Source organism: Podarcis raffonei, chromosome 7 (genome assembly GCF_027172205.1).
Source record: "Podarcis raffonei isolate rPodRaf1 chromosome 7, rPodRaf1.pri, whole genome shotgun sequence".
Taxonomy (NCBI): domain Eukaryota; kingdom Metazoa; phylum Chordata; class Lepidosauria; order Squamata; family Lacertidae; genus Podarcis; species Podarcis raffonei.
This window is the reverse complement of record NC_070608.1, coordinates 57064521-57076828: the sequence shown is the minus strand read 5'-3', so window position 1 is coordinate 57076828 and position 12308 is coordinate 57064521. Positions and strand designations below refer to the sequence as shown.

Sequence of the window (12308 nt, the reverse complement as noted above, 5' to 3'; positions counted from 1 at the left end):
GGCCTCCAAATGGGATTTTTGCCCATTCTAATTCCTAAACTAATGAAACTTTGTAAGGACGATACACTCTAGGAAAAAGGACCTTTTGGCAAACTATTTTGAGAGGATGGGCAGTGTCAGCAGCCAGCTACAAAGAATAAAGCATGAGGATAAAATGTTATTGACAGTAACGAAATGAGCACAACAGCCATCACTGATGAGCCAAAGAACAATGGAAAATCAGATTCTGAGGCTTCCCACCATGGGGCCCTTCCACCCTTCGGATTCCGTTCTTAGACCGAGGTAAAGTTTGCAAACCGGGACACTACTTCTGGTTTTGTGGAGTTCGTAAACCAAATCATTCATAAACAGGGCTGTTCTTAAACCAAGGTGCCACTGTATTTACATAAACTCAGGACAAAGAGCAGCAATCTTTGGCCACTCATCATGGTCACTCCCCAATGGCTGTTTCCAGAATCCCCCTCCCTACACCACTTGCCTCATGGTGAAATGGAAGTTACACTCTCCCAGAGTAACCTGGGGGAGAGGAGAAAGTCTCAGTAGAAGTACACATCTTCGCACACGCTCTTTGAGCTGAAATTGCTCTGCTTAGAAACCACCTTGGGACTTGACAGAGGCCAAGTAGAGGGAGGCTAGGAAGAATTAGCTTCAGAGATCACATAACTTCTGGCACATAGTCACTCTTTCCTCCAGTGAGAGCTTCAGGGATGAAGGAAGAACGAAGGCAAAAGATTATCTGCATTCCTTAATTCTTCCCCACCCCACAAGGAATCCTAAGAGGGTAGAAAAAAGTATTTTGGGGTTTGCTTCCACCACTCAGTTCAAACCCATCCTGCCCCACAGTAAACTCCATGGTGGCACATAATTGCAGTTTCTTAATTTTCAAATATTTTTCTTTCTAAATTATAATGAGTTTTGCTTTAAAATACTTTCCATGTTAAAAATCACCCTGGATTTACTTAAACTACAAGACAGAAATCAAGCTATCACAAAAAAGAAAAGAAAAACAGCAACAAACCTGGTACAAAGGAATTTCCATCCACCGCAGACAAACCATTCTAAACCTCGTTTTCTCTGAAAAATTCTGGCCCTTGGCAATGTATGGTAATCGCTTTCATCGTTTTCAAACCCTTCTTCAGACATCATTAGGGGCATTTCATCCAAATGCGATGACTCGTCCTCTACTTGGTACCTATTGGTTTTGTAAATAAATAGATAAATAAATGAGAACATTGGACTAACTCCAAATAATTGATAACATTCTTTTTAGTTGCTATGTATATATAGCATGCATTCAAAGCATTCTTAATATATAAACACACAATGGCCTTGTCTGCACACACTAAGCCAAATAATAGTTAAGCATGAATGAGCAAGTACACTGATATAGTTAGAAAACTGCAGCCACTTTGATCCTCCCCTGCACACTACCAGGAGCTAATCCATAGTTTGACTGTGAGGACCTGAGAGGTGTCAGAACTGAGTTCCAGCTGGAAAAAAGCCCTGGATAAGGCCTTTCACTTTTACTGGTGTCAACCTCAGCAGCTCATACCAGTTTTTAGGCTGTCTTGTCTTTATATCCCGTATAAGCCGTCTGCGTGCATAGACATCAGTCCAGAATTTGATCAACTCCGGACCTAGGCCTGCTAGGAGGAGGTGTCTTTGGGGATGTTCACAGCACTGGCCACTGTCTTGCAAACAATGTAAGACATTCAAGCAGCCAATGTCCACCATATTTGGAAAAATGACCACTGACCATAACTTGATCATGCATTTGGAAGCATGTGTAGAGACCATCTAATCACAAGTTTTTATTACAATAAAGAATGATCTCATGCTTGGAATTCTGTTCTGTGATTGCTGTGTCATTATGAACTGAAGAGAGCAGAACCACTGCCCTCCCTTTCTTTGGCATCATACAAGTGTCAAATCTTATTGGGGGGGGGGGACCACGTGCTGCTGTTGGTACTTCTGGGTCTGTGGCATTGAACTCTTTCATTACTTGCTAACCTCAAACTCTTCCTGAACCATGTTTAGTTTGGTCACTCAACCTTAGGTGCTTGCTAAGCTACAAAGTTATGAGGCAAGAGCAGCTGGAAAACAAAACAACCCTGGTCATTGTTTGTTTGATCATTTGTGGACAACCTGTGGTTAGCTGAACAACTATGGCCTAGCATTATATGGGAACCAGGCACATATAAGCAATGGTATGTATCTCATGGCATTCCTTTACACTTGTTAGTGTTAAAGTGGCTAATGGACCACATTAATAGGATACTTTTCTCAACATAATTTACACTGAAAAATCATGAAACAATTGCTGTTAAAACAAAGTTCTAATACTGAGAAATATATGCCTGACTGTTCAATCTGGGCGGGAAGGGGAGGGGAGAGAAAATCAAAATCCTCCATTGCACAACTTACAATGAAACAGGGTACACCCATCTTTGTCAAAAATTACATATTTCTATTCACCAGTACACTAAAAGCATTTCTTATCATCATCTCAGGAATTAAAGAATGAAATTTATTCATACCTCTTATAAAAACACGTTTTCTCAAAAATATTTTAAAATCAATAACTGTGGTGTTAACTCTACAAGTGTGCCAACTACTAAGATAACAAATAAGCATAATGTTTAGTAACTTGACTTCAAAATGCAGCCTTTGAACTGGCAAGCAATTTATTCTTCTCCAAAAAGCAATTTTCCTATTGTGTTAGAATTTTTACCATAGTATTTACAAACAATACAATGATGAATAATGGATTTTTCATAGGGAAAAAATTTCGATTTCTTTGTGATCTAGTGCCATGTACACTGAATTGTGCTAGTTTACCATGAGTGACAAACCAATTAAGTATAATGCTAGAAACTTTTTATAAAATAAAGCTCTGAAAGCCACATGAATAAATAAGTAAGTATGCATAACACATCACTGGTGTTACTAAATCAGATACAAGACAGGTATCTGGAGAAAAAATGGCTTCCAAAAGAAAAAGAACATTAATATTAAACAAGTTCTAACAAAAAAAGAAACTAGGAGAAAAGAGATTACAATACGTTCTTCAAAATTAACTTTTATATAAATATCTGCTGTGAAAATAATACCATGTTCTCTTCAAACTTTGATGGCTTTTCAAAGGAATAGTAACCAAATGAGTTCATTAAGTGCCAATTGCAATTTACTGTCTACTGCTTAAATCATATCTATATTTTAAAAAGCTGTTTTCTTTTATATTATCACTACACAAACTACGTAAACATCAGCAAACCAAAATATGCTTCTGCACATACACTATCATGAAGGAGCTATTGTAACATTCCTACCCCTCTATTTTTCAAGGCGTTCAGAATGGCAGTCAAATATAGAAACCCTGAGCAGTCAAGCAAAACTCTAAGTTTCTTCGTGCATTACTCCTAATGTTTAATTCACGGTGAACTGGCAAATCGTCACAATTCTCTCCCATTGCTTCTCAAAATTCCTGGCACTTTATTTCTGAATAATATGCTGCTTTGGAGTCACTACTTCATTCTTATAGTGGAAGCATTCTTCAAGTCCAATCTTCTCCTTGCTTCTTTTAATCTATGAGAAACTTTTATACTAGCTGCTGCAATTCTGGAGAGAATTAGCACTTATGGTTTCATTCTCAGCCACAAAGTGGGGCGCTGTATCAGAGTTAGGGTTAAACTGAGATATGATTAAGTTTACTGAAGACACCACACTATATAAGAGGGTGGGGGAATGCAAAGAGTCAAACTGTATGAATGAGCATTAAAATGGCAAAAGCAGTTTACTGTAATTAAGTAAAAAGTGATGCACAGTGGGGCAAAAAAACTATCACATAAGTGTTGTGTGATTTATTTTTTAAAATGAATTGAATTAATTTGCATAGGGTAATTTGAATTGGAAAATGCTGAGTTTGCTTGGAAAACTTTTCTACTGGCCTAGAGGATAATCTAATTTAGCAAGTTTATTTTATTTGCATCTAATAAAAAAGCTAAAAACTATGAAACTGCCAAGCTTTCCTATTATTTATTTGGAACTGACATTGTTACAGTACTAATGAACTTTTGAAATGCAACATTTTATGCAGAAAAATAGAGGATGGAATTTTTTTTCACCCCATATCATTGTGTAACATACACTGAGCTGGCAGCAAATGACCAGGGAAAAGATCTTGGGTTGTGAAGGTTTGTGTAACAAAAATGACACATTGTCATTACAGCAGAATTCTGTGCAGTAGTGAAAAAGGAAAATTCCACGGGATTGAGTCAGACTTGCTGTGAACACAACTCATTGCCCATGAAGCAATCTGCTGGAGGAAGAAAGAGAGAGGCAAGTCCCAAGTCCCCCTTCCTCATGTGCTATTCCAGAGAATCAGGGGAGTATTTGAAAAAGCATGTGTGTGTAAAACTATGCATGCTGTTGAGAAAGTGGACAGAGAGTGTTTTTTCTTACAGCCAATAACGCTTAAGGGTAAATTTAGGAAAGACAAAAGAAAGCACTTTTTCATGAGGTGCAGTGTTAAATTACAGAATTTGCCAGGACATGGTGTGGTGATGGCCACCAACACAAATGTTTTAAAAGGATATTAGATAAATTCAATGAGAATTAAGCCTATCAACAGCCACTAGTAATAGTAATTACACTGGCTGGGAGTTTGTTAAGAGGGAGATAGTAAAAGCACAACTTCAGGCAATACCAATGAGACGGAAACATGGAAGGTGCCTAAAGAAGCCAGGGTGGCTATCTAAAGAACTTTTAACTGAGTTAAGATTAAAAAAGGATGTGTACAAAAAATGGAAAGGGGGAGAAACCACCAAAGAGGAATTCAAACAAATAGCCAGCACGTGTAGACACAAAGTCAGAAAAGCTAAAGCACAGAATGAACTCAGGCTTGCTAGAGAGGTTAAAAGCAACAAAAAAGGCTTTTATGGGTATGTTCGTAGCAAAAGGAAGAACAAAGAAACAGTGGGGTCACTCAGAGGAGAAGATGGTGAAATGCAAACAGGAGACACAGAAAGGGCTGAACTCCTCAATCCCTTCTTTGCCTCAGTCTTCTCCGATAAAGAAAACAATGCCCGACCTGAAGAATTTGGAGCAAATGATTCAGCAGAGGAAACACAGCCCAGAATAACTAAGGAGATAGCACAAGAATACTTGGCTAGTTTCGATGTATTCAAGTCTCCAGGGCCAGATGAACTGCATCCAAGAGTATTAAAAGAACTGGCAGATGTGATCTCAGAACCACTGGCAGTTATCTTTGAGAATTCCTGAAAAACAGGCGAAGTCCCGGCAGACTGGAGGAGGGCAAATGTTGTACCTATTTTCAAAAAGGGGAAAAGAGAGGACCCAAATAATTACCGCCCAGTCAGTCTGACATCAATACCAGGGAAGATTCTGGAGCAGATCATTAAGCAAACAGTCTGTGAGCACCTAGAAAGGAATGCTGTGATCACCAATATTCAGCATGGATTTCTGAAAAATAAGTCATGTCAGACTAACCTGATCTCGTTTTTTGACAGAATTACAAGCCTGGTATATGAAGGGAATGCAGTGGATGTAGCCTACCTTGATTTCAGCAAGGCATTTGACAAGGTGCCCCATGATATTCTTGTAAAGAAGCTGGTAAAATGCGGTCTTGACTATGCTACCACTCAGTGGATTTGTAACTGGCTGACTGACCAAACCCAAAGGGTGCTCATCAATGGTTCCTCTTCATCCTGGAGAAGAGTGACTAGTGGGGTGCCACAGGGTTCTGTCTTGGGCCTGGTCTGATTCAACATCTTTATCAACGACTTGGATGATGGACTCAAGGGCATCCTGATCAAATTTGCAGATGACACCAAACTGGGAGGGGTGGCTAACACCCCAGAGGACAGGAGCACACTTCAAAATGACCTTGACAGATTAGAGAACTGGGCCAAAACAAACAAGATGAATTTTAACAGGGAGAAATGTAAAGTATTGCACTTGGGCAAAAAAAATGAGAGGCACAAATACAAGATGGGTGACACCTGGCTTGAGAGCAGTACATGTGAAAAGGATCTAGGAGTCTTGGTTGACCACAAACTTGACATGAGCCAACAGTGTGACGCGGCAGCTAAAAAAGCCAATGCAATTCTGGGCTGCATCAATAGGAGTATAGCATCTAGATCAAGGGAAGTAATAGTGCCACTGTATTCTGCTCTGGTCAGACCTCACCTGGAGTACTGTGTCCAGTTCTGGGCACCATAGTTCAAGAAGGACACTGACAAACTGGAACGTGTCCAGAGGAGGGCAACCAAAATGGTCAAAGGCCTGGAAACGATGCCTTATGAGGAACGGCTAAGGGAGCTGGGCATGTTTAGCCTGGAGAAGAGGAGTTAAGGGGTGATATGATAGCCATGTTCAAATATATAAAAGGATGTCACATAGAGGAGGGAGAAAGGTTGTTTTCTGCTGCTCCAGAGAAGCGGACACGGAGCAATGGATCCAAACTACAAGAAAGAAGATTCCACCTAAACATTAGGAAGAACTTCCTGACAGTAAGAGCTGTTCGACAGTGGAATTTGCTGCCAAGAGTGTGGTGGAGTCTCCTTCTTTGGAGGTCTTTAAGCAGAGGCTTGACAACCATATGTCAGGAGTGCTCTGATGGTGTTTCCTGCTTGGCAGGGGGTTGGACTCGATGGCCGTTGTGCTCTCTTCCAACTCTATGATTCTATGATTCTATGGTACCTCGGGTTACATACGCTTCAGGTTACAGACTTTGCCAACCCAGAAATAGTACTTCGGGTTAAGAACTTTGCTTCAGAATGAGAACAGAAATTGTGCTCCGGTGGCGCGGCAGCAGCGGGAGGCCCCATTAGCTAAAGTGGTGCTTCAGGTTAAGAATAGTTTCAGGTTAAGAACGGACCTCCGGAACAAATTAAGTACTTAACCCAAGGTACCACTGTATATGCTGCCTCCAAGATCAGAAGAAATGCCATTCACTAGGGAACAACAGCGGAAGAGGTCTATTTTGCTGATATCCTATTTCTGGGCTTCTCTTATGCATCTGATTGGCCACTAAGGCGGCAAGAGATAACCATATATCCCCTTCCACATGCAATCACCTTCTAGTCCAGATTGCCTTGACAATTTCTTTGGTTCACATAAATACATACCTGGGATGGGTCAGAACTTCTTATTCTTACATGGATGAGAACTAAGACTTTTAGTTTGCCAAATTTCTATTGCAATAAATGCCGGAGTTTTCTGTTTGAACAGCAAGCTTGGTATCTACTACTTGACCATTGTTATTGCAAACCTATGTCACACCCCTTGTTTGAACATTCTTAACTGGAATAAAGTGCTATAATTCTGTCTCAGAGGACTGGGCAAACAGATTGACTGAAATAGTATAGTGATGTATCTTGTTTTATTACTTTTTTGTGGATAACACTGGGGGAAAACAAGACACTATCTCTGGCTTGATCTTAAAATAAAGATACCATGAGAATTGACTGATATATTAATACAAAGACATTGACAAAACTTAACTATATGAAACTAGAGAATGCTCACTATTTTTGTCCAAGGTTTAAGTACTTTGTTATCAGAGACAGATACAAAAACATAAAGATGTTTTAGAGGTGCGGGAAGATAACAAAAAGGCCAGGCAGTAAACATGAGCATGAGTCACACATATAAGTCCTGAACCTAAATAATAAAAAACCTTATTTGAGAATAGATTAGATAAACTAAGCTTTCAAAGGACAATCTTTAAAATGAGCTTGTGAAAGTAGCATATTTCAAAAGCAAGCTTCTGAAAAGCTATGCTTAAGACAAACAGATATGGTGATCTGAAAAATGAAACAAAACCCTATTTTCTGAACCTCTCTCCCCCATTAAATAAAACACAAGAACAGAAACTGTCTGTTCCTGGACTCTAAAAGAACATATAATACAAACTAAGAATCAAGTAGACTATAAAATAGCTTTAAAACTGTATCTTTATTGAATGGGTGAAAAAAAACCTATTTTCTTTTACAAAAAAAAAAGATTCCAATTTGGAGAATGAGAACAACATTTCATACCATACAAACACAAAATGTCAATTAACAGATTTACATTAATTTACCAAATCAAATATTTCACAACTACTTTAAAAATTCAGAATAAAAAAGAAAAAAATAGTCTAAGATTTGCATGTAACTCATGAGTATGTATGCATGTTGCATGTAACTCATGAGTAGCTCATGTGTAGTCTATATACAGAACATGCTTCATGGGGACGTGGGGACACATTTTACGGTGCAAAACCTGCTACCCAGATTATCTAGTGTTAACAAGTTTGCCAAAAACAAGATTGTATACATGATCTGATCCAACAATACATTTGAAAATGTATCAAGGATTTACTTACGTAAATAATTATGTATCTAGAAAACTAAAGTTCTTATCTCAGAGAGTAAACATTGTTACTTAAGCACCATTACCCAGTTTACCACCATTTTCCTGCTAACACAACAGAACTTCCCCTCCTACTCCTCTCCCTGAACCCTCTCCACTCATCCTCTCTGCTCTTAATTCTCCACAGCAGGTCAGGGCTTGGTGCTTGGGGTAAGGACCAAGACAAGGTAGTGGAAGTTCCGCTGCATGAGCCTAAGTCATTCTACTTGTACAATGACTTAGTTGGATACAACCCAGTTGGGAGCGTGAGAAGAACAGGACTCTAAAAATACAGTGTGATTTTGTGATAGAGTGCTTAAGACTTACAGCAGAATTCTGTGCATATCTACTAAGTGCTTAGTTTCAGTGCTTTAAATAGGGCTTACTGCCAGGGAAGAATGTAGCCTAAAAGTTCCTTCCCACATTTACAAGGCCTTAAGGAATATTTGCACACCTCTATTTCATAATGAAATGTGATTCACATTACTCCATCACACCTTTTCATAGCCCAGTTGTACTCCACACTATTGAAGACTCCTCTCTTGAAGAGGGTCTTGTATCTGAGGTGATGCATGTGAGATACTGTATAGTTTGATGTAGTAAGGAAGATGGATAGTGTATGTAATGTATACACCAACAGCTGTCAAATCATTGCCTTATCATAAATTTCAACTTTATAAATCTGTTCAAGTAACCTATAGGCTATAAAGCTTATGCTTTAAAGACAATAAAAGTTAGTCTCTGAAGTACCACCGGGCTCAATCTGTCTTTTCTTGTATTTACAATGTTCCCAAATGTGTTGATTTTAAAAAGAGGGAAACATGTTATCTGTTTCATCTTTTCTATAAGTCCTTAATTTTTCATATGTTTCTCCAAATAAAAGATACCTTTACAAAACCTAAACTTTCTGTGCCTGGAAATCGGATCCCAGAGTGAAAACCCAAGTGCTTATACATATGCACCAGTATTTCCAGTTTCAGTTTGCAGCTTCTTTCTATCAGAGGCTGCCTCCACAAATCCCAAAGTACTGGATAAACTCCAAGCTGTTATTGGAAGGGAGTTCAGACACCTCCTTAGGAGTAGGACCAAACTCCCCATTGCCATGTAGGAAATGGCATACCAGCCTAACTCAAAACCTTTGTAATCAAATGAATTCCTAAGGCATCCGTAATCAGTTGAACCCAACGGCATGAAACAACTATGTTAAAGTGGTCACCAGATTCCATTTTTAAATAGAACACAGTAACAAATTTGTTCCTCTACAGCAGGGGTTGTCAACCTGGTCCCTACCTCCCACTAATGGGCATTTCAGGATTCTAGGTGGGCAGTAGGGGGTTCTATGGCACAAGCTGAATCCTCCTTCCATCGAGCACTGGTGGGAAGTAAGGAAATTTTACCATCAAGAAAGATGCATTAGTGGGTGGTAGGTATAAAAAGGTTGACTACCCCTGCTCTAGAGAAACAATAATGAATTGAACCTAGAGACCTGTTCAGGTGCTCTCCCGACATGCATGAGGGGAGAGTAGGCCTTTGCCCATTAATCATGCCCCTGGCTCACACAGACTCAGAAGAATGCGCAAAAAGGGCACCATGCATGCACACAGGCACCCATGGAATGAAGAACCCATAGGATTCCCAAACACATGGGAATCCTTGCCAGCGCCTTTGCAGTTGTTTCTAAAAATCAAAAGCCTCTAGAGACATCTGCAGCAGCCTGAATGAGAAAGTTCTGCCTTGTGAGGGGACTCTTAATTTCCTCCCTAAACATCTTACGCCAGTATTTCCAACATATTGCAAGTCACCTCAAGAGCTTTGGTTAGTAGGGAAGGCCATTAAAATCAACAATCATTTTCCTCCAAGTAGAAAGATTCAGTAGCCAACATCTACAGCCCAGTCTAGAAGTTTGGAAAACTGGGGGGATGGATTCCAGTTCTGCCACTGAACTCATCCTGGATAAGAATTAAGTGGTTCTGTTGAAACTCAACATATGTAAACAAACACCAGGAAGGGTAATCCAGACCATCCACCACATATGATTTGCTCCAAGCTTGAGAAGGACTTAGGCGAGAGACCCTTAACCACAGAGGTGCTCTCAACATTGTTCTTCGCCCATTCCTCCAGTTGCCTATGGTAAGAGCCAAGTGTCAGTGGGGCCCTCCCTGCTTCCTAGAAGTGGCACACTGCTCTACCAACCCTTCCTTCTGATCCCAGAGGTCGACCCCCTCAGTGGCAACACGGACACACTCTGCACATGCTCAGAGTATTCATCCATTATCACTTTCTATGTTCCAGGGAGGAGCTCTAGGGCATTGCCAAAGCAGGGCTCTGGACTTGGAAGCACCGGTCCCAGGGCCGAGACATCACACCACCCCGCTCCAAAATCGGGGCAAAGGGAGCCTGTCAAAGCAGCATCACTGCAGCGCCAACCCCTGAGCACCTTCCCAGAAGGGACAGCCTCCCCCCCCCCACCTCCAGCCTAAGAAAGCTGACAGCCTGACCCCCCACCCAAAGGCCCAGAGAGCCGCAGCCGCCCTGTCCTGTCCGTCGAGTGAGGGCCCCAAACTGCCAGTCAAGTCGGGGGCTGCGCAGGATGGAGCCCATCCCCCACCAGGCACCTCACACACCAGCACCCCTCACGCGCCCCCCCCCCCGCCACTTCCCTCCCGGCCAGTACCTGCTGTGCCTCTGCGCGGCGGAGGCGTTGGTGTAATACGCCGCCCTTCGCTGGGTGCTGCGCGGCACCGGGTGCAGAGGGATTTGGTCCGCCATCTTTCTCCGCCCACCCCCTTCCCCTCCCCCCGCCCGCCGGCTGGCCGCTTCCCCTACTCCCCTCCCTCCCTCTGCCCCGGATTTCCCCCTCCCTCAGCTTAACGGATGGGCGGCGCCGTCACCGCCGACGCCAGCTGACGTCACGCGGCCCGCGCGCAGTGCGTCGGTGACGTAAGCGGGCGGGAAGCGAAGGCTTAGTTTTTCAAGAGAGCAAGCGAAAGAGGAAGCGAGGGGCGTGAGGGAAGCCGAGCCAGGCAGAGCGCCGCGTCCAATCAGCTTCCGAGAAGCGCTCGCGCTCCTCCCCCAGCTAGAAGAGAGCGCGCCGGATGGGCGAAGCGCGGAGTTCTGAAGGGGCTGAAGCGGAGCGGGGAAGGGAAAGCGAAAGCCCAGCGGGGTCGTGGCGGCGAAAGGCAGGCGCGGACCCGCGTCTCCGGCGTCCGTGTGGAGCCGCAGAGATCGCAGGATTCAAGCCCGGATGCCTCTTCCCGCTGAGCGCTGCTGCATTGAGCGTGGGAGAGCTGGAGGGAGGAGAAGATGGCAGCTTCTCTCCGTTTCCTTGCGGGAGTTCCTTCCCGAGAAACATGGGTAGAATCGGGCTGCACGAAATCTCTCTTGGTGGCGACGTTGACGATAGTAGAGCGGCTCACGGCACGCCGCTGTGTTTGTTCGGCTTCGCCATCCCTGCATGCAGAGACGGTCGGTTCCGTTTCCTCATTGGCTCGGAAAGTCCCAACGGCAAGAAGTTCAATTTCCAGAACTCCAAAGTCAAGCTAACTCCAAAATAAATGTTGCAATACCCCAAATTACTCCCCGCGCCTTTGATTGCTGCAATAAAGTTACCTACTCTGTTAAGATTACGAGTTGCCGATGGATCTCGCATGGCACAATGATACGTAGGCACACTAGGTAAGGTACTACAGTGGTACCTCGGGTTAAGTACTTAATTTGTTCCGGAGGTCCGTACTTAACCTGAAACTGTTCTTAACCTGAAGCACCACTTTAGCTAATGGGGCCTCCTGCTGCCGCCACACCGCCGGAGCACGAATTCTGTTCTCATCCTGAAGCAAAGTTCTTAACCCGAGGTACTATTTCTGGGTTAGCGGAGTCTGTAACCTGAAGCGTGT

General features: G+C 42.6%; 1 protein-coding gene across 5 annotated transcripts in view; it reads right to left on the bottom strand.

The window, feature by feature from the left end:
* ATP9B (ATPase phospholipid transporting 9B (putative)) overlaps positions 1-11210 on the bottom strand; it is a 118446-nt gene extending 107236 nt beyond the window's left edge. For 2 of the 5 annotated variants that reach the window (XM_053396685.1, XM_053396686.1), the window contains exons 1-2: positions 11090-11210; positions 1019-1192 (exon numbers count right to left, since the gene is read on the bottom strand). In XM_053396685.1, coding sequence (XP_053252660.1) covers positions 1019-1192; positions 11090-11184 — 269 coding nt within the window. In that variant the 5' untranslated portion in view covers positions 11185-11210. Of the gene's footprint in view, positions 1-1018; positions 1193-11089 lie in introns of those variants that run through there. The other 3 variants (XM_053396687.1, XM_053396688.1, XM_053396690.1) reach the window with 2 other exon arrangements.
* Between the last annotated feature and the right edge of the window lie 1098 nt (positions 11211-12308).